General features: G+C 41.5%; 1 protein-coding gene across 1 annotated transcript in view; it reads left to right on the forward strand.

The window, feature by feature from the left end:
• CENPE (centromere protein E) overlaps positions 1-23,675 on the forward strand; it is a 176,040-nt gene that overhangs the window by 92,495 nt on the left and 59,870 nt on the right. The window contains 10 exon segments of the mRNA XM_040346326.1: positions 68-364; positions 2,229-2,531; positions 5,180-5,461; positions 10,231-10,335; positions 10,418-10,690; positions 13,450-13,554; positions 15,423-15,695; positions 18,116-18,430; positions 18,757-18,921; positions 23,472-23,636. Coding sequence (XP_040202260.1) covers positions 68-364; positions 2,229-2,531; positions 5,180-5,461; positions 10,231-10,335; positions 10,418-10,690; positions 13,450-13,554; positions 15,423-15,695; positions 18,116-18,430; positions 18,757-18,921; positions 23,472-23,636 — 2,283 coding nt within the window.

Raw genomic sequence — 23,675 nt, forward strand, 5'->3', positions numbered from 1 at the left:
TTATATCGTATGCAGCAGGAAACTTGCCTTTTATAATTTTTCTAGTAAAATAATTTCTCCAACGCAGGTATTGCATTTAAAACAAGAAATTCAGCAAAGAACAGAATGCCAACATGAGGAGCTTGAGCAAAGCCAACACACATTAAAAAATGCGTTTGAGCAAACCATGAATGATTTGAAAAGCACAGAGACACAAATGGAAGCTCTTAGAAGTGAGAAACTTGACACTGAGAAAAAGCTTATTTGTCTTCAACATACAATGGAAATAATTGCCCAAGAAAGGGATGATCTAAAGGCTTCTCAAGAAAATCTTATATTAGAGAGGGACCAACTCAAAGAAGCTCTGGAGAAGAATACTGAAATGGTAAGATCTTTCTGGATGGTATTCAGATTGTATGAATTTGATATTGTAAACAGAGTATCGGGAAGCAGGCATGGCGGACTACTTGAGTATCATTTAAACATGGTCAACGTTTTCTTTCCCCCACAAGACTATTAGAAGGTGCTGCCATTTAATATAATTAAGGTGGATGTAAACTCTCACATATACACAGAGATGAAACAAATCCTCCTACATAAGTTTTAAATTTATATTTGCTGTCTACAGCTTTATATTCTGTTTAGAAAGTACAGGTCCTGTTAGATTTTTTTCTTCCGGTATGACCTGTGGGTGTGGATTCTTGCCATTCACTGTTAGACAGCTGATTGGAGGCACACATCCTCCTCCATATGGGCAGAGGCTTGCTGTGAATAGACCAGCTCTCTGGTAATCTATTCATAACACCCACCTTGACACAAATTTCAGGCTGGTTTTATCACAGTTGTCCGAGAACTTGTCAGAAGTTATCATGCTGATAACAGAAGAACGGAGCAGGAGAAAGCCACGGGACTTAAGGCGCTGGGTCAGCAAACTTTTTCCACTTAAGAGCTGCATTCAATGCATGGAGGGAGGCATTCACCTGCTAATAAAGATGGGGGGGGGGGGGGTGTACAGAGGTGGCTGTGGAGGGGATGGGGTTACAGAGAGGTGGCTGTGGAGGGGACGGGGTTACAGAGAGGTGGCTGTGGAGGGGAGGGGGTTACAGAGAGGTGGCTGTGGAGTGGACGGGGTTACAGAGAGGTGGATGGGGGGGGGGTTACAGAGAGGTGGCTGTGGAGGGAGGGGGTTACAGAGGTGGCTGTTGAGGGAGAGGGGGTACAGAGGTGGCTGTGTACAGGGGAGTTGGGTACAAAGGAGTGTGCAGGGGGCGATGGTACAGAGGTGGCTGCGTGCAGGGGGGGGGTACAGAGGTGGCTGCATGCAGGGGGGGGTGGTACAGAGGTGGCTGTGTATGGGGGGTACAGAGGTGGCTGCTTGCAGGGGGGGGTGGTACAGAGGTGGCTGTGTATGGGGGGTGGTACAGAGGTGGCTGTGGCCTGTATTCCTATTCGCTCTGTTTAAAAAATGTAATCTGCAAAAGTGTCTGTTTTATATAATCAAAATGCAGCTACATACCTTATTAAGAGCGACACTCAGGCTCACGAGACCTGCTGCCACTCTTCTCCTCATCTGACAATTGCAGCAGGCAGGGTCTAGAATGACGTCCATCAGGAGGGGAGGCGGCGAGTCACCTGAGCCCCGAGCGGCGCTCTGAGATATATAGCTGCATTTAACACAGACCTAATTAATCATGGGCACTGAGGGGCCTGAGATTTAGGCCCCTTTCACACTGGGCACGGGAGGTGCGCTGGCTGTATAGCAGCGCTATTTTTAGCGCCACTGTACCATCGTTTTGGCCACGATATTCGGCTGCTAGCGGTGCGGTTTTAACCCCCGGGCGGTATAGCCGCGCTGTCCCATTGATTTCAATGGGCAGGAGCGGTAAACGCACACCGCTCTAAAGATGCGGCTAGCAGGACTTTTGGAGCGGTCCTGCTAGAGCACTGCTTCAGTGTGAAAGCCTTCGGGCTTTCACACTGAAGACTGCAGGGCAGGATTTTTTCAGGCGTTATTTTAGGCCCCCTTTCATGCCTTGGTGTGAAAGGGGCCTTGGAGGTGGTGGTAGGCTGCAGGTTGCCCACCCCTGACTTGGGGCTTTGGAGAGAAGATGACTATCTCACGATACCAATAGAAAGTAATAAAACATTCACATTATAGCTGCCTTTTAGCTATTTAGCCACGCTATAACCGTTTAGATGCTTGTTTTGAAGTAGTAATTAATTCCTTTTATATATGAATATATATGTAGCTGAAAACTGCAGAGAATCAAGGAGAGCAAACTGAAGTGGCTGCACAAACTGAGACTCTGAATAACATGGAGTTGGACCAGCTTTTGAAGGACTTGAAAGACATGGAGTCTCAGCTTGCAAGTGTGCAAAGGGAAAAAGTTAACGCTGAAGAGAATTTTTTCACTCTTCAGAAACACATGGAGGAGATTGGAAAGGAGAGAGATGAGCTGCAGGCCACTCTCCAGAGTCTGCAGTTCATTCTGCAGAGTCTGCAGTCTGAAAAAGACCAACTAAAAGAAGATCTGAGAGAGAACATAGAAATGGTAAGTAACTGATCTAGTAAACAAAAGTCATGACAAGGTATGACAATCTAAACAAGTATCAAGTTATGTGATGCAAAAGTCTAGCCATTCTACTGAGCATATCTGCCACACCAGCTTCCCCCAGAGAGGAATTTCCTACCACAATGTCAGATTTCATGGGTAGAATTTCTGGCCTGATCAAAGCCATTAACAGCAGGGATCACAACCATGGCCCCTCAATCCTCTCTACTGACTCAGTCTTTAAATTCACACTGAGTCAGACATGTAGTCTGAAGAGGAGGTGGCTTTTGAAGATGATTTTTTCTCCTTGGAAATCAGATCAGGATGAGATGTCTTTACCGATTTCATTAAACTGAAGGATACCATAGTTTCCCTTATTGACAATTTACCCCCCTGCTTAGCATTATTGCAGCCAGTCTGCTAACTCCAAGGTATCCAGTATGGGGTCCTTTAAATTGTTTAAACCAGCCAAGACTTTCCAAATCCACTCACTTATGAGTCTGTCATGATTGGGGACTGGCCTCACCCGGTGAAAATTTTTACTCTGAAATGCTTTGGTTAATTGTATCCTATGAAGGAAAATTACATACAGTATTTTATAGAAGCAGAGGTCCTGGGACTGAAACTGTCCATAGGTGAAGCTTTAAATGATTTTACATGTCATCAGTCTAGAGGTACTCGCTGATGGCCCTAGAATTATTGCACTTACTCTAACATTCGCAGCAATACCTTACACCTGCAGTAAAATCATTTACCCAACCTGCGTGCACGTGTGCATTTGCGTATGTACATGGGGTGGCGGGGGTGCTTTTAAATTTCTTTGTAAAGCTGTCTGGATCATTTTTACAAGTAAGCCACTGCAGTAGCTCCAGGGCGGACAACATACCCGGAGGTCACAGCCTTTCTTCCTGCTTGCCACACTATCAGTCCAACTAGAAGTCGCTGATCACCATTGCCAGTATAGTATCATATAGCATCTCACAAAAGTGAGTACACACCTCACATTTTTGTAAATATTTTATTATATCTTTTCATGTGACCACACTGAAGAAATTACATTTTGCTACAATGTAAAGTAGTGAGTGTATAATTTGAATAGCAGTGTAAATTTGGGTTCTTTCAAAATAACTCAACACGGCCATTCATGTCTAAACCGCTGGCAACAAAAGTGAGTACACCCTTTAATGGTAGAGTTCAAGTGGATTTCTACTGATGTTCCGAATTGTAAAGTGTAGATTTGCGTGCACGCCGGGAGTAACTGATTGACACATCTGTTCAGTTCAATCACTTCCTTATCTATATTTTATTACAGGCAGCACCGAGCTCTATACACACAGCACGATACGTCACTATTGTGTTAATGTGAGTCTAAACAGCACATCTGATTGGCTGAAGCTTGCTCATCACTTGTCCAGTCTCCTATTTCCTCATTCTTCTGATGTGTGGGAGTAGGGAGCAGGCGCCATCTTTAGCTTGACTCGGTGGAAGGGGGGTGTTCCTAGAGGCCACCTTTGAGTAAGGACTTTTTACAGCAGTTGTGTACATACAAAAACAATATAGACATTATAGTATAGAAAAGATACATAGAGAATAGGCATTTTTATGATTATCACATTCCTTCACAACCCCTAAGTGAAAATGTGCAAATTGGGCCCAAAGTGTCAATATTTTGTGTGACCACCACTGCTTTAACCCTCTTGGGCATGCAGTTCACCAGAGCTTCACAGGTTGCCACTGGAGTCCTCTTCCATGATGACATCACAGAGCTGGTGGATGTTGGAGACCTTGCGCTCCTCCACCTTCCATTTAGGGATGCCCCACAGATGCTCAATAGGGTTTAGGTCTGGAGACATGGCCAGTCCATCACCTTTACCCTCAGCTTCTTTGGAGCAAGGCATTGGTTGTCTTGGAGGTGTTTGTTGTGTTGGAATACTGCCCTTTGGCCCAGTTTCCAAATGGAGGGGAGCATGCTCTGCTTCAATATGTCACAGTACATGTTGGCATTCATGGTTCCCTCAATGAACTGTAGTGCTGGCAGCACTCCTGCAGCCCCAGACCATGACACTCCCACCACCACACTTGACACCATCTAAACCAAATAAGTTCATCTTGGTCTCATCAGACCCCAGGACATGGTTCCAGTAATCCATAGTCTGCTTGTCTTCAGCAAACTGCAGGCTTTCTTGTGCATCTTTAGAAGAGTCTTCCTTCTGGGATGACAGCCATGCAGACCAATTTGATGCAGTGTGCAGCGTATTGTCTGAACACTGACAGGCTGCCCCCCCCCCTCTAACCCTTTCAATCTCTGCAGCAATGCTGACACCACATTTACACTGTTATACAAGCTGTACACTCGCTACTTTACATTGTAGCAAAGTGTCATTTCTTCAGTGTTGTCACACATGACCAGATATAATAAAAATAAAATATTTCCAAAAATGTGAGGGGTGTACTCACTTTTTTCTGAGATACTGTAGCTGTGTAAAATCCTGTATATGTACCATTAGACAGCTAGCAGAATATATTTTGGCCTAACATTCTGAAGAAATTCAATTTATTTTTTTATTGGATATGTTTTATAACAGATGGTAGGAAATACAATTCATTTATATCCCAAAAAAATAAATATATATATTTTTGAATTGTAGCTGAAAACTGTAGAGAATCAACAAGAGAAAACTGAAGTGGCTGCACAAACTGAGACTCTGAATAACATTGAGTTGGACCAGCTTTTGAAGGACTTGAACGACATGGAGTCTCAGCTTGCAAGTGTGCAAAGGGAAAACGTTAACGCTGAAGAGAAGTTTTCCACTCTTCAGAAACACATGGAGGAGATTGGAAAGGAGCGAGATGAGCTGCAGGGCGCTCTGCAGAGTCTGCAGTCTGAAAAAGACCAACTAAAAGAAGATCTGAGAGAAAACATATTAATGGTAAGTAACTGATTATATTAAAGTACACTAAAGGCTCCTGTATGACAATCTATAAAAGTACCAAATCCAGTAACTGTGTGATGCACAAGCCTCTAGCCATTCTTCTTCTTTTCATTCAGAGGAATTTTTCTACCACAATGTTCGATTTCATGGGCAGAGCTTTTGGCCTGCTCAAAGCTATTAACATGGATCACAATCATGCCCACTCCATCCCCCCCCCCCACTGAATCGGTCTTTGCTTTTACTCTTGAGCCAGACATGTTACCTGAAGAGTAGAGGTGGCTTTTGAAGATGATGGAATTCCTGAGGAATCCGATCAGAATGAGATCCTTTAAAAAGATTTCATCCAAACTGAAGGATACCATAGTTTCCCTTTTATTGGCACGTTGCCCTCCTCAACATTGGTGCAGCCAGAGTCTAACTCAAAAGCATCCTGTATGGGTTCTTTAAATTGTCTAAACTAGCCAAGGCTTTCCAAGTCCACTCACTGCCGAGTCTGTCGTGCATGGAGACTGGCCTCACCCAGTGAAAATTTTTACTCCTCCCAAAATGCTTTGCTCAAAAGTTTCCTGCATAAGTGGGTAGTTCCTGTGTTGGCTCCTGTCATTTATTGGTAGATCAAGATCCTCAGAGTCCCTATGAAGGATAATCTTGTGTTCAAATACCCCATAGATAAGATATTGGAGCTTTAAAGTGTTACCCTACCAAAAAAACGGATCCTGTTCCCGTAAAGCATGTTTTTCAGCACAGTGCTTGTACTGTGTAATTTTCTCCCCTTTATTTCCTAAAACAAAACCTGGCTGATCCTGCCTGGCTAAACACCTCCCCTGTAAACTGACCATGGTTTATCCTGGCTACTGAGCCCTGACACCTTGGTCAATTTATCTGCAACCCTGTTCTGTCCTTCTCGGTCAGTAGGTGAGGCTTTAAAAGCTTTTACAGGTTATCAGCTTAGAGTTAATCGTGGTAGTCCTAGAAGTTTGCAGAGATGCCTCACAAGTGCAGTAAAATCATAATTTATTAAATCTGCACACACGTGTGCGTGTGTGTGTGTGTTTGCGTACACAGGGGATGCTTTTACATTTATAGTTTTTGTAACACTGTCTGGATCATTTTTACATGAAAGCCAATCACCAGCTGAAAACTTGAGTCATGATTCTGGTAATAACCCCTTGCCGTCAGGATGTTCTTCTACACTTGTTTGACAGCAAGTAGGTAACCACTTGCCGCCTGCCAAAAGTAGTTCTGCGAGCATGCAACATACCTGTACTTTGCAGCCTTTCTTCCTGCTTGCTACACTATAAGTCGCTGATCACCGCCATTACCAGTATAGTATCATAGCTGTGTAAATTCCTTTGTGTGTGTGTGTGTGTGTGTGTGTGTGTGTAGGGCCGCAGATAGGGGGGGACCACCAGCCCTCCTGTAGGGGGCCCAGGCAAACAGGGGGGCCCTGACAGCAAAGGGAATCGTTGTGATCGGATGGAGGGGCAATTACAGAATTACTTCCCCTGCACCAATCCCCCTCCCTGTTCTGCCTTCTTTTGATCCCCCCTCTGTGCCCCCTGTCACTGTGCTACCCCCCCACCCCCACGGCACTGCTGGCTTGCCTGTCTCGTATTAAATAACAATTATAAAATAAAATACATTTTAATATATTCTAACATTCTTTAAAAAATTATATAAAAAAAAGTTTAAAGATTTTTAAAAACTATTTTAAAAAGGGCCAATTTACACAGGTTCTCTGTTATGTTTGTGTCTGCTAATAATGATTTTAGTGTATTTCGTTTGTGAAAATATTATTTTGATATATTTGGAGGGGGGGGCCCTATCAGGTAGGCTGTACGGGGCCCCGTGATTTCTAACAGCAGCCCTGTGTGTGTGTGTGTGTGTGTGTGTGTGTATGTATGTAGATGTTTTCGCACAAACTAATATACACTGATTGGGATTAGGACAGCTAGCAGAATACATTTTAGCCTAAAACTATAAAAAAAAATCTTCCTGTCTTATCACAAAAAAATATATATATATTTTTTTGATAATAAGACGGGAAGATTTTTTTTTTTTTAAATAATTTTAGGCTAAAATGAATTCTGCTAGCTGTCCTAATCCCAATCAGTGTATATTAGTTTGTGCGAAAACATCTACAAACACATACATGTAGGGCTGAAACAACTAATCGATTTAATCGGCAACTAATCGATTATGAAATTAATCTATTACAATTTTCATAACCGATTAATCGGCCAGTAACATAATGGGGTTAAAAAAACTAAAATTAGCCCTTTATAGTACAAAAAAGCAAATCGCTACTGTAAATATTACTTTCACTGTCCAAAAGTAAAAAAATGAACCCCTTACAGTAGCGATTATTTTCTCTTTTTGTACTTATTTTTGTTTTTTTAATCCCATTATGTTACTAAACATCTCAGGCCTGGGTCACACACTACAGTTCATTTACATGTTTTCCTATGGGACACGTTCACATCCATGATTTTTTTTCAGCTGCTGCGTATTTGGAAAGGGCAAGGACTTTTTAACGCAAAACGGTGCTATTTTTTTTTTGTTCAATATACTTCAATGGAGAAGCTGCAGAAAAGCATGTAATGTGTTTTTGCGGCAATTTGTGTTTTGTAATCTGCCCAACAACAAATTGGCCAAAAAAAATAAAAAGCATATTTTTATTTTTTTAAGGTTATTATCCGATTAATCGAAACAATAATTGGCCAACTAATCGATTATGAAAATAATCGTTGGTTGCAGCCCTACATGCATGTATGTATAATAAATAAATATATATACGGTGCCAATCAAATACCATCAAAAGAAAGCTTTTATTTGTGTGAACAAATTATAAAGATTACATTTTCATACAGTGTTACATGAATGTGCTATTTCCAGTTAAAGTAGCACAGTGCTGAATAGCAAATAAAATACTCTGATAATGAAGGGGGTAAAACGTTTCCGGAGGTTATGTGCCTAAAGCACTTTTCCATGCAATCTGCAGTTACTCCTATGGAAGCCGATTATCTGTACTAAGCAAATGGCCTGAAATCTTGGTTACATCCTTGAATCGTTAGACCTTTTACTTACAACATTATGTTATTACATGAACAACTTGGATACCCTTTGTTAAAGGATGGCCCCCCAGACCCAACACAATATAGGCTTACCTGTATGCATAAAGTGGTTTTAAAGGGTTTACAACCACTTTAAAGTTAGCTGAGCACCCATGCAAGAAACATGTCGACAGGTTGCCCTTTAACCTCCCGGACTATTTCGCTGGCCAAAGACCAGAGCACTTTTTGCGATTCGGCACTGCTCCGCTTTAACTGACACTTGCAGTCGTGCGACGTGGCTCCCATACACAATTGGCGTCCTTTTTTTCCCCACAAATAGAGCTTTCTTTTGCTGGTATTTGATCACCCCTGCGCTTTATTTTTTGCGCTATAAACAAAAACAAAAACAGAGCGACCATTTTGATAAAAAAAAAATTTTTTTACTTTTTGCTATAATAAATATCCCCCAATAATATATATAACATTTTGTTCCTCAGTTTTTTGGCCGGTACGTATTACAATACGCGTTTGGTTTGCGCAAAAGTCATAGCGTCTACAAAATGGGGGATAGTTTATGGTGTGTGTGTGTGTGTGTGTGTGTGTGTGTGTGTGTGTGTGTGTATATGTATGTATGTATGTATGTATGTATGTATGTATGTGTGTGTATATGTGTGTATATGTGTGTATATGTGTGTATATGTGTATATATGTGTATATATGTGTATATATGTGTATATATGTGTATATATGTGTATATATGTGTATATATGTGTATATATGTGTATATATGTGTATATATGTGTATATATGTGTATATATGTGTATATATGTGTATATATGTGTATATATGTGTATATATGTGTATATATGTGTATATATGTGTATATATGTGTATATATGTGTATATATGTGTATATATATATATAATTTTTTTTTTTTTTTTTTTTTTGCATGACTGTGACATTATGGCGGACACTTCTGATGCCATTTTGGGACCGTTTGTCATTTGATACAGTGATCAGTGCTATAAAAATGCACTGATTTACTGTAAAAATGCTACAGCTCAAAGGGGATTTACAGGTACGTCCATCTGCCCAGCCATGACATTGTGCCGACTTATATAGTCGTGCGCTGGTCCTTAAGTGGTTAATGGTGAATCCCTGTTTGGTACATCAAGGAGATCATAGGGGGTGTGAGTACTCTTCTCACCCAGAAAGAGCTTGTACCAGTATTGTTTAGCAAAAGGAGGAAGGGAGGGAAGTGTTGTTTACCACTGTGTTTATGCCCACACGTATGACTTTATAGTCATTTGGGCTGCACAGATAAGAAAAAGGAGGACATTAAAGTTGTTCTAAAGGCTCCATGCATGAAGGTAAAACCCCCTTAATACTTACCTGAGACCCATCTCGGTCCAGCAATGTGCATGAGTGCCTCGGCTCAAACCCCCCCCCCCCCCAAAAAACAAGCCTTTAATATCACTTTAAAAACGGAACTGAAAGTGAACCTGCTCCATCGAGGGCACAAGCTGGGTCCACACAATCTCAGCCTGCAATGGGGAGGGACAGTTGAAAGTAGGATCAACCAGGTATATTTCACGCTGAACAAAACTAATGCTACAACTATAGTATAGTGGTTTTCTGAATATGAACACTGTTGTATAGCACATGAGTTTTTCATAGTCTGGGTTTTTAAGGTATTTATCATATCTTCTAGTCTATTGAAACTCAAGAAGACCTAAGAAATACTCAAGAGGAACTTCAGCAACAGAGAGACAGGGTCAGTGAATTGACGGGAGCCATTTCCTCTTTAGAACAAAAGGTATGTTTTTACAATTCGGTCACATTTGCATGTTTTCACACACCATAATTTTGTTTTTTCACATGTTTCTTTTTTCTTCAAGTCCTCTTCAATAGAGATGGAACTGAATGAGACAGCAACTGTTTTGAAAGAAGTTACTAGTGAGAGAGATGATCTTGATCAGTGTAAGCAGAAGCTGACTTCAAAAGTGGAACAGCTTTTACAACAAATAAAAGACAAAGAAGTGGCTTTATGTCGAGCAGAAAGGGAGAAGTCTGAGGTCTCCCAAAAAATATTTGATCTCTCCTCTGTGCTAAGTAGCATGGCAGAGGAAAAGGACCTATTAAACTGCTCCAAAGAAGATGTAGAAAAACAGGTAATTTGCAGATGTCTGAACTACCATGCCCAGCTTTAAATGTATTTCATTAGGTGCCATCACATAGACATAAGCTGCCCAACCTTTGGTGCCTTAGCAATTCCGCCAAGGGTCACCATACATTTTACAATCTGTCCATACAAGCTTTTTACAATCCATTTTAATATTTACAAAAACTATGTAATGAAGACCTACCTTAATTGTCCAGTCAGGCAGGCCCTTGCACTACATAGTCGTTTGTACAATCTTTAGATCTACCATCAGATTGTAATGCGTGGTAAGCTTTAGTCTTAAGCTGACCTAAAATAGGTACTGTCTTTCACACTAATTACTTTATATAACATTTTATAGTGTAACGATTATTGTGCTTGTTGAAACAAGCTTGAAGAAAAATGTTCTGGCAAAAATACCTTTTTGAGGGGGGGCAGAGTACTTTTTTATTTATATATATATATATATATATATATATATATATATATATATATATATATATATATATATATATATATATATCTTTATCTTTTATTAATTACAGACCAAAAGTTTGGACACACTTTCTCATTCAAAGAGTTTTCTTTATTTTCATGACTATGAAAATTGTAGATTCACACTGAAGGCATCAAAACTATGAATGAACACATGTGGAATTATACATAACAAAACTGAAAATATATTTCATATTCTAGGTTCTTCAAAGTAGCCACCTTTTTGCTTTGATTACTGCTTGGCACACTCTTGGCATTCTCTTGATGAGCTTCAAGAGGTAGTCACCTGGCGCAGCACCCCATCACTCTCCTTCTTGGTCAAATAGCCCTTACACAGCCTGGAGGTGTGTTTGGGGTCATTGTCCTGTTGAAAAATAAATGATGGTCCAACTAAACGCAAACTGGATGGAATAGCATGCCGCTGCAAGATGCTGTGGTAGCCATGCTGGTTCAGTATGCCTTCAATTTTGAATAAATCCCCAACAGTGTCACCAGCAAAGCACCCCCACACCAACACACCTCCTCCTCCATGCTTCACGGTGGGATCAGGCATGTAGAGTCCATCCGTTCACCTTTTCTGCGTCGCACAAAGACACGGGGGTTGGAACCAAAGATCTCAAGTTTGGACTCATCAGACCAAAGCACAGATTTCCACTGGTCTAATGTCCATTCCTTGTGTTCTTTAGCCCAAACAAGTCTCTTCTGCTTGTTGCCTTTCTTTAGCAGTGGTTTCCTAGCAGATATTCTACCATGAAGGCCTGATTCACACAGTCTCCTCTTAACAGTTCTAGAGATGTGTCTGCTGCAAAAGGTGGCTACTTTGAAGAACCTAGAATATGAAATATATTTTCAGTTTTGTTATGTATAATTCCACATGTGTTAATTCATAGTTTTGATGCCTTCAGTGTGAATCTACAATTTTCATAGTCATGAAAATAAAGAAAACTCTTTGAATGAGAAGGTGTGTCCAAACTTCTGGTCTGTCTGTATGTATGTCGTTTTTTTGGGGGGGGGGGTTTCCTTTACCTTAATGCAGTCATCCCACTTGCCTCATCCTTCGATTTTGCTTTTAAATGTCCTCATTTCTTCTGAGAAATCCTCACTTCCTGTTATTCTGTCCAACTCCACACAGTAATGCAAGGCTTTCTCCCTGGTGTGTAGTGCTTGCCCCCTCCCTTGGACTACAGGAGAGTCGGGACGCTCTGTACGTTGCAGAAAGGAGCTGTGTGTTAGTGGGCGTTTTGACTCTCCTGTAGTCCAAGGGAGGGGGCGAGCATGACACTCCACACCAGGGAGAAAACCTCACATTGCTGTATGGAGTAACAGACAGAAGAACAGGAAGTGAGGATTTCTCAGAAGAAATAACACATTTAAAAGCAAAATTGAAGGATGACTACACTAAGGTAAAGGAAGCTATTTAGGGGAAAAAAATTGTACCTTTACAATCCCTTTAAGACCTCTTTCTTACTGTGGCATTTTTCAGGTGCTAAAAATAGAATCTATAAAGCGCCTGAAAAACACCTCCCCTGCCACCCCAGTGTGAAAGCTTGAGTGCTTTCACACTGGGGGGTGCTGCGCTGGCAGGACGTTTAAAATAATTCCTGCAGGCAGCATCTTTGGGGCAGTGTATATACTGCTCCTCCACCACCACTGCGCTTTGAAGTTAATGGGGAAACGCTTGCAAAGCCCATTGGCAGCTGTGTTACACGGACACTTTTAACCCCACCCATTCGGCCACTAGCGAGGGTTAAAAATGCCCTGCTGGCGGCCGAATAGTGCTGCTAAAACGCCGCTAAATCTAGTGGTGCTTTACCTCTAATGCTGCCCGCGGCTCAATGTGAAAGGGGTCTAACAAACTGCAGCAATACAGACTTATTTACTAAAATCTGAGAGTGCTGTGCATGGTATCCAAAATAAATAAATTATCATTCTAAACGGTCCACTTTTTTTTTTTTTACTTTTATAATTGTGGTTATTTTAAGTTTGCACTTATGAAGCACTGCAGACGGTTTAGCAGATATTAATGGAGATTTATTTATTTTGTTAACTTTTATTATTTAGTTTTGTTACCTGTGGGGAAAGATACTTTACTTCTTGGCTATTGATTCTATATAATTTCATACATTTATTTAGGTGTTTATATAAAAATCTATAACAATATCCCAGATGGAAAGGCCAATGGGAGTTGGTTTCATTTACTGAGACTATGAAGATTTGACACAGCGAATTTGTAGATGTTTGCATATTAAAAAATTTTGATTTGTGTCTTTTTAGTCTGTTGAAATGCAGAATGATCTTAGAAGAACTCAAGAAGAGCTTCAACAGCAAAATCAGAAGGTAGAGACTTTGACAAGTGAGATTTCCCTGCTGGAAGAAAAGGTATGCAATACATAAGGCCATTAATTACATTTACAGAACTTTTCCCTTTAAAAGTGTGTTTTTTGTTTAGGTCTGCTCTGTGGGGTAAAATGGCATAAATGCAGCAAGTCTGCTAATTACAGTATAATAATGTACAGTAAATTGAGATAGATAAAATGCAGTAAAAGGTTTCCAACAAACAAAACGGACCGCACAATGATGACCTCTCAGTCTAGAGTGTAGGTTGACACTTGTGTGAGCACAGCATCGCAGCCATTAAAATGGGTTGCCACAAGAATCCTACATGGTGCTGTGACACCATTACATTTTAATATGGTGCGTTTTCAGATGTGTAGGGGTGCCATTAAGAATTAGTGGAAGTGAACTTCCTTTACTGATTTGTACCTCTAGGTAAGCCTAAAACAAGGCTTGCCTATAGGTAGTGGAAATATCTCCTAAACGTGCGACGGACATAGAAGGCTACGGGCAGTTTGAGAGCAGTGAGGCAGATCGTCCATAGGGTTTATAACACTGCTGCCCAGGCCTTAGGAAAAAGACGAAGGCGAACTATTGACTGGATTGTTTTAAATGCAGGTTATGTTAATGTTTAACACCTGTGCAATAATGCACAATAAATCAAGTGAAGCAGCGCTCTCTCAATGTATACACATTGACTTGATGGGGTGTGTACCTAAACACTCATATTCATACATTTTATATGAGTTTGGGCTGCCTGGGAGCGGGGAGGCGAGCACCGCCAGCAGCCTAGATGGTATGGGAGCCATTTTCCCAGCGATCGTAGGGGGGAGAGGAGAGCCACCGACTGATTGATTGGAGCTCTGGGGAACATAACCGCTTTTATTTCAATAGCTGTGTGTTCCCCGCCGTCATATACAGCCCCTTGTCTGGGGAACTTTGATAGACAGATCGCCCATCCCACGATTGGACGGGTGATCTCTCTATCAAAGTTCCCCGGACAAGGGGCTGTATATGACAACATGCAGCGGGGAACACGCACATAGCTATTGAATTGAAAGTGGTTATGTTCCCCAGAGCTCCAATTAACCAGGCGGTGGCTCTCCTCTCTTCCCCTGCACAGGTAGGCTACATGGGGGGGCACAGGCTGCACAAGTGGACACACGGTGGAGGGGGGAGACACGGGTAAAGTTATTTAATATTTTTATAACTTAAAGGGTCACTAAAGGAAAAAATTTCCTTGGCTTCCTTTACCTTGCTGCAGTCCTGGTTTCATGTCCTCATTGTTCGTTTTCGCTCTGATGTTGCTGTATTTCTGCTCTGTTTTGGACACTTCCTGGTTGTCTGTTTCCTGATCACCACAGTACTGGTAGATTTTAGTTTCCTTTTCAAACCAATACTGCTCTATGGCTCTGTCCAGCACAGATGCAGCATAACATGCAAAAACAAAACTAAAAAACTACAGGCACATTATATGATTGATTTTTATCTATTTTTAAAAGGAATCCGTTAATTATGTCTCTATACCCTGTAAACAGTCATTTCAGCAAAAAAAATGTTTTTTCTTTAGTGACCCTTTAATTCTGCATAACATTGAGATCATTTATGAGCACGTGATTAGGGGCAGGGTAGGGGTTAGGCGGGGCAACTGGTGGCATGTAACCTTTTGAGGCCTGGCTAGTGTTGGACTTTTGTGTGTGTGTGTGTGTGAGTGTATGTGTGTGTATATGTATGTGTGTGTGTGTGTGTGTGTGTGTATATATATGTGTGTGTGTGTGTATATATATATATATATATATATATATATATATATATATATATATATATATATAATCTATATATCTACACTATTAAACATTATGTATTTTTGGATTTTCTTTCTATCTTATGTTTTCCTTCTTGTTTTCTAATAGTGTTCTTCACTACAGAAACAATTGCAAGAACAGGTTACTCTTTTGAAAAGAGCTGTTGAGGAAAAGGAAGTGCTTGGCCAGGCAAAGCAAAAACTATCATCCAATATAGAACAGCTTTTGGAGTCTTTGAAGAGTAAGGACACCATGCTGGAATTGACAGAGGGCGAAAAAAGGATAGCTGCCCAGAAAGTAATTGAACTCACAGAGGAAGTGAGACATCTGTCGTGCAGGATAGAGGAGCTTCAGCTATTTAAGGAAAATTTAGAAAAGGAGGTAATTTAACAATTTCTTTGCGTTGATCATGGACTTTTTTTTTTATTCTTTCTTTATTTATACCCAAAAGAGGACAATTAGTACATTACATACCATCAAATGCATACATACATACATAAGTTGTTTCTTGTCAACTCAGTTTTGGTAAAGTGTTAAAGCGGGCTTCCGGCATTCGAGTACAAAATGTTTTTTTTTTTTTTTTTTTTTTTTTTTTTTTTTTACATTTAAGGGCAAGCTGTTAATACTTCATTTTTAGGGTGGAACTCCGCTTTAACCTTTCACTAGATATACCTTTCCAATATATGCGTATTTTCACTTTATAAACTCACGTATTCATTTCCAAATCCTCTTTCCCTACTATTATCCTTATCTTCTTACCCTAAACAACAAGATATAACCCATTCCTCCCTTATTTTTTTAAATATAAAATAAATCCCCAACCAAGAAACGAACAACAAATACATAAAATTATGGACCTTTTCATTTCTTGCTACATAAAATAACCTGCTATTCTTTGAGTAATGTTGGATATCAAACTGCAATAGAAAAATCATGAAAGGTAAATATTAAAGTGAATCATCTTCTATTTTTAGTTTTCGCCAAATCTTCAAACTCTTTATTTTAGTATTAATTTTGGACTTCTTTAGAGGGTCTCGCTGTATTTAAGAATGTAGCCAGCTCATTCCCAAGACTGGCTAGACAATATGGACTATGTAATATTTGTAGTTTTAGCAGAGCACGTGGCCACCGTATAACGTACACTGCTCGTTCTAAATAAACTGAGGAGAAAATGTGATCAGGAGCTTACCAAGGACGTTACAAGGTAGCAGAAAAATACAGCAAGAGACTATTTTGTGAAAGGTAGATAGAGCCATTAAAGTGGTTGTAAAGGCAGAAGGTTTGTTATATTGATGCATTAGGATAAAAATCTTTCTTTGTGCAGCAGCCCCCTAATACTTACCAGAGACCTCTCTATCCAGCGATGTTGTAGGATCATCTCAGCCGTCCGGGACTCCCTTTCTGATTGGCCGAGACACCAGTGCGGTGCCATTGGCTCCCGCTGCTGTCAAAGTTAGCCTATGAGAAGAGAAAGGGGGCGGGGCAGCAGATCAGTGTCTGAATGGATACACCAAGCTGCAGCTCAGCTCAGGTGCCACCATAGCAAGCTACTTGCTGTTGGGGGCACTCGTCAGGGGAGAGGGGATAGGAGAGCCGAAGAGGATCCAGGCTGCTCTGTGCAAATCCACTGCAACAGAGCAGGTAAGTATATGCAGTATTTTAACCTCATGTGACCACTTTTCATTTTGTAGTATACAGTATAGACCAAAAGTTTGGACACGCCTTCTTATTCAAAGAGTTTTCTTTATTTTCATGACTATGAAAATTGTAGATTCACACTGAAGGCATCAAAACTAAATATAAAAATAAATAAAATATATTTCATATTCTAGGTTCTTCAAAGTAGCCACCTTTTTGCTTTGATTACTGCTTGGCACACTCTTGGCATTCTCTTGATGAGCTTCAAGAGGTAGTCACCTGGCGCAGCACCCCATCACTCTCCTTCTTGGTCAAATAGCCCTTACACAGCCTGGAGGTCATTGTCCTGTTGAAAAATAAATAATGGTCCAACTAAACACAAACCGGATGAAATAGCATGCCGCTGCAAGATGCTGTGGTAGCCATGCTGGTTCAGTATGCCTTCAGTTTTGATTAAATCCCCAACAGTGTCACCAGCAAAACACCATCACACCTCCTCCTCCATGCTTCACGGTGGGAACCAGGCATGTAGAGTCCATCCGTTCACCTTTTCTGCGTCGCACAAAGATACGGGGGTTGGAACCAAAGATCTCAAGTTTGGACTCATCAGACCAAAGCACAGATTTCCACTGGTCTAATGTCCATTCCTTGTGTTCTTTATCCCAAACAAGTCTCTTCTGCTTGTTGCCTTTCTTTAGCAGTGGTTTCCTAGCAGATATTCTACCATGAAGGCCTGATTCACACAGTCTCCTCTTAACAGTTCTAGAGATGTGTCTGCTGCAAAAGGTGGCTACTTTGAAGAACCTAGAATATGAAATATATTTTCAGTTGTTTCACACTTTTTTGTTATGTATAATTCCACATGTGTTAATTCATAGTTTTGATGCCTTCAGTGTGAATCTACAATTTTCATAGTCATGAAAATAAAGAAAACTCTTTGAATGAGAAGGTGTGTCCAAACTTCTGGTCTGTACTGTAAATAATTGCATGTGTTGGAGACGAGGTGATTGTCAATCGAAGGCTAAAAACCTTACCACATGTTGTACTACCCACTTCTGATTATAATTCATTCCTCTACACACATTCCTCTCTTGTAAGCATCTACGCAAATGAAAAAAGTGTTGCTATATGTGCTATAGTGTAATCACTTTTTGACTATGTAGGCTACTAAACTAAGGGAGGACTTCAAGCAACTGCAACTTCAGCATGCTGAGTTCAATGAACAAGAAACCCAAAAGTCTGCCAGATTAGAGGAACTGACAATGGAGGTTGAACAGCTGAAAGAGAAGGTTACCTTTAAAGAGGCAGCAGCTCAGCAGTTAGAGGCTGATAAGGCTGATCTTCGTAGACAAGTTCAGCAGTATGAGCTGGAAGTGGCATCTCTCCACCAGGAACAGGAGCAGTTCCAGCAATTGCTGCAGAGGGTCCGAGGTGAAAAGGAAAATATTTATACAAATCTACAAGATCAGGAGAAAGATGTAAGTTTTAAACTTGATAATACCTAAATCCACTGTACTGTGTAAAAGCACAAATAGTTGCAAGCTTGCAGTGATTTTTGTTGGCAGTTTTTTCCAGGCATAAAATGTTTTATCGTAGTATTCTTAAATACTGTGGGAACAATGTATTCTGGATCACTTTTTCCAGTGATTCTTGAGATAAACGTTGATTTCACAGTAATGCTTGATTTAATTCTTAGTAGTACAAAGTGAATGTGTAGCTTCAGTTCAAAAACAAACTTGTAATCGTTTGATCATATGACAGGTGCTCAAAACCCATCTAATTTTATTTTTATTTTTCATTCTAGAAGGAACAGTTAAAGGAATCGCTGACAACCTGTCAGACAGAACTTGAGTCTGTCAAAAAGCAGAGAGATGAAAGTAAAGACCATGTTGCTGAAAAAGTAAATGAAATAAATGCAATGTTACAACAGTTGTCCTCTCTGCAGCAGCAACTTGAACAACTGCACCAGGTATATGCTTTCACAATATTCTTAATTTAAACTGAATTCTCATTTTAGGGCTGAAGCTTTTAATTGTACAGCACAAGACACAGGACTTTATATTCATGGCTACTTATTCTGCCACCTTTAAGTGAATAGACACTGTCCAAAAAAAGGCAGAATCCCTACCTCAGGCATAACCTTTGTAGTTCAGCTAACCCTCAGTTTTTAGAAAGTATTGGGCGATGTGCCAACTGTGGTCTCTCTGAAGATTTTTCTCTTAAGGGCATGTCCTGATTCCTGGTAGGTTACTGGCATGTAATGTCTGCTGGTTGGTGCTGGATGCCGGGGGAGCGAATTACACAGTATTTTGTATCCGCTAATTTCACTGGCAGGATGCTGTGCAGGTCCAAGGCAGTGATCACCGGAGGGAAGTAGAGTTCCTGAAGGCCCTGGAGGGGTGCGCACACTGTGATGGGTGAAGGCTGGCCCTGAAGCTATGGCCTGGCAAATTTTTTCTGATTTTTAATATAGACCAATGTGTTGGTTCCCCTTGCAGTACCTTCTGGATTTGTTTTGTTCTGGGGCGTTTTGAGCCGTTTTTCCCTATGGAGCAAATTATAGTTGTTGCAGAGTGCAGAAAGGGTAGCCCTGCATGCCCCAATTCACTGGCCCTAAGCATAGCATGTGCTCATTTTGCGCTCTTGAGCCCACACAGCATGAGAAAATCTGATTACATCACACTGAAATGTGGCCCACTCTGCGCCACTCTGCCTCCAGTCTGCAATTGCATCCTCCTCGGTGCCAAGTACAGCAAGTATTGGGACACTTGTCTACTGGGCCAACTGACACATAGGTGTTCTGACTTGGGTTGAGTAGCACAGTTCTCCACTTCCTTTGTGTAAAGGGAGAAATTTTCTGCAGCTATATTTGGACTGCATGAATAACTCTTGGGGTTCTCACAGACTTAAAATGTATGAGACGCAAATGTGTTTGCTCTCCTTTTTTGGTTTATGTAGTACACACTACTAACCTTGGGCTACTGCTACTGGAGTGCTCTTCCCCCAAAGTCATTAGTTTTGGCTGTTGGTGGCAGTCAAAAATTCCTAATTCTTTTTTGGTGCATCCTCACTTCCAAGAAGTTATGTACACTGATTGCTAACCAGTTCCCCATGAAAGAGCAATTCTACAAGAAATTGGATTTTCTGGCTATTGACCCAGCTACGTTTACCACTTGGGCTACTTTCACACTGAGGTGTTTTTCAGGCGCTAAAGGGCTAAAAAATAGTGCACGTAGAGCGCCTGAAAACCGCCTCCCTGCCTCTCCAGTGTGGAAAGCCCAAGTGCTTTCACACCGAAGCGGTGTGCTTTCAGGATGGGAAAAGTCCTGCAAGCAGCATCTTTGGGGCGTTGCTGAAACGGTTACACCGCTCCTAAAACGCTCCTACCATTGAAATTGGTGGACAGCGCTGCTGAAAGCGCCCGCAAAAGGCTCTTTTAACCCTTTTTTGGCCGCTGGGGGGGGGGTTAAAAGCGTGCAGCTAAAAACTGTGCTTTACCGTCGACTCCCTGCCCCAGTGTTGCAGTGCCAAGTGTTGCTAAACCTAAAAAAAATATGTTCTTAATGCAAACAATGCATTTAAGGTAAAAAATATTTTTTAGGCTAGTAACCGGGTGCTTGTAAGAGTCATGCTGCTACTGAATCCCCTATTTCTAGGTGAGATCATTTCTCAGAACTTTGTTTTGCCTTGTTGCTGCATTGCCCACCACCTCATTTTCACTGCTTATGGGACACCCCACATGTAAGATTCTGAGATTTTTGGTTTACCTGTTAATACTTTTTAAAGCAAAGATTGTTACCCTATTGTCTCTGTGGCCTCATTGCTTACTACAAAACTGATGCTTGGTTGAGCTGGAAGTTGTGTAGTCTAATGCCGCGTACACACGATCGGTTTGTCTGATGAATACAGTCCGATAGACCGTTTTCATTGGACGAACCGAACGTTTGTGGGCCCCATCATTTTTTTCCCATCTGTGAAAAAAACGTAGAACCTGTTTTAAAATTATCTGATGGTTAAAAAACCAATAGAAAAAAAACGATCGTCTGTGGGCAAGACCATCGGTTAAAAATCCACGCATGCTCAGAGTCAAGTCAATGCTTACGAGCATGCGTCGAACTTCAATTTTCTCAGACCGTCGTAGTGTTTTACGTCGCCACGTTCTGACACAAACAGTTTTTCAACTGATGGTGTGTAGGCAAACCTGTGTCCATTCACCTGAAAGTGGTAGAATAATCAAACTAGTCATCAAAAATATGTCCTCTGTGTCCTGTTATGCACTCCAAGAAAAAGATTTTTATAGGAAAACAAAGAGCAGCTTTATGAATCCTTACTATCAAGGTTATGCGCCACCTACAGGTGACTGGAAACTGGCACGATAAAGTCTTGAGGGGTTCTGTATGTATGCTTTACTTGTGTTTTTTTTTATTATTGTGCTCCTTTCTGCTGCGGCACCATGTTCTATGTGCCCTCCCAGGCTGCTACATAACCATAGTGTTGCTCAAGGTGGCCCGGAAGGCTTTCAGGTACCAACTGGGCAGTGAGAGTGCACTCTGTTCTCCTTGTCTTTCATTATGGATGCCTTAGACTCGTGGCAACCCTTTGTTTTGTGGGTGTTTTTTCTCCCTTCTCCCACTCTGCACTTGTATGGCTGTCTGTGCACCTTTTTCCCCTCCCATAGCCACTAGCGTGGAGAAGGTACATGGCCAATTTTCGGCAGCCTGGAAGCTGGCTGTGGCCTGCTTGAGATGATACTCAGTGGCGCTCCTTCCTGATGAGTGCAGTTGGCCACACTAAGTGTCCAAGGGACACGTACAAAAAAATAATCGCACATATGCACACACCTTTTTACTGGGGGTGTCAATGGTGTAACCAGGGCACTGGGTGCAGGTTTACACAGTGCCCTTTCAGCTGACTGGGACTGCGGTTTCCAGCATAGGTCCCACTATACAGGTCAGCAAGACCATATGTCTTTGAGACAGCAGAAAGGCGGGTCTCGCATACCTATGTCAGGTAGTACAACATTCCCCTGTGGGTCAGTGTGGCCCTTGTAATATTCCATATCCCATCGCACACATTCCTGGATGAAGCTTCAAAAAGATTTGGGTGCTGCCGCAACGGCAGCTGTACACTGATGCAAATGGCATCAGAATTTTTTTATTTTTTATTTATTTGCATGATCTCATCAGAGTGATGCAACGTTTCGGGACCACGCAGGGCCCCTTCACACTAGCAGCTTTGCTTTCCCTCCTTGCGCTCGCCTCTCCATTCCCCATTACTGATTGGTAGCAGCTCACTCAGAAGGGGGACAACCTAATGCCATACGTTTCCATGACATCGGTGGCCCCAGTCTGGCAGCGTCACTTGTTGCTATACAATCGCCGATTTCACATACGCGGCCAGTCTGTGCTGTGATTTGGATCTGTTCGGTTGCCGAGTAACATTGGATCGACACAATCACGCTGATCGGGAGCCACTGACAGATGTGCCTGTGACACACAGGTATTTGTCTGCCATATGCATTGCAAGAGGGATCTTTGCCAGACTGAGCATAAGGGCAGTAATCGCATCATGATGCAATTCTTGTGCTTATCTTTACATATATGCTCTATATTTCTGCTGATAACTTGTTTTTTTGGCGGGATCTACCTGTCATGGGGTGGGTGGTTCTCTGTCTGTTTTGATTGGTTTATGGTTCTTTTAAATACTGTACACTTATCCACATGCCTGGGAAGGGGTCCTGCGTGGCACAGAAATATTGCACCACTCTGATCATGCAGTATAAAAATCAGTTTGGACGCTATTTTTGTTTCATGGTGTGCTGACAAATCTCTTCAGTGTGGCCCTTGTGACTCTGACTTCACCACCTTTTGTGTACCTCTAGGTCACCTTCCTCTAGTACAGTGTTTCTCAACTCCAGTCCTCAAGGCACCCTAAACAGGTCATGTTTCAGGATTTTCCTCGGATGAAACGGCTGTGTAATTTACTAAGGCAGTGAAACTGATCAAATCACCTGTGCAAAATAATGGAAAGCCTGAAAACTTGACCTGTTGGGATGCCTCGAGACTGGCCTTGAGAAACACTGCTCTATCTAGTGTCAATTTTGTCTGCTAGCTGGTGTGCAACATGGTCTCCTGTAACTGCCATTTTGAACATATTGCATTGCTCACTTTTATTTAAGAAAAGCAGGGTTTGGTCTTGTTAATCGTGGCTTCTTAACTACTAGCCGACCAGCCACCGTCATTATACGGCGGCAGGTCGGCTCTCCTGGGCGAGAGCCCGTAGCTATACGTCCGCTTTTCGGGCAGTGGTGATCAAATACCACCAAAAGAAAGCTTATTTGTGTGGAAAAAAGGACGCCAATTTGTTTGGGAGCCACGTCGCACGACCGCGCAATTGTCAGTTAAAGCGGCGCAGTCCCGAATCGCAAAAGTGCTCTGGTCTTTGGGCAGCAATATGGTCCGGGGGTTAAGTGGTTAAAGGCATGATTTGTTCTAATACATTGCTGTGACTTTATTTCAGGAGCTAAAGGGTGAAAGGCTGAAAAATAATGACCTTAATGAAAAGGTTGATGACCTAGAGAAAGAAATTCGAGTATTTCATTTATTGCAGAATGAGCCTGTAATTGGAAGAAGTGAACTTGCACAACGCACTGAAAGTCTACAAATAAAAAATCAAGAGTTTAAGGTAATGACCTTTAGGGAAGAAACCTTTTTTCCATTGTTG

The sequence above is a fragment of the Rana temporaria genome, chromosome 1 (assembly GCF_905171775.1).
Source record: "Rana temporaria chromosome 1, aRanTem1.1, whole genome shotgun sequence".
NCBI classification, from domain to species: Eukaryota; Metazoa; Chordata; class Amphibia; order Anura; family Ranidae; genus Rana; species Rana temporaria.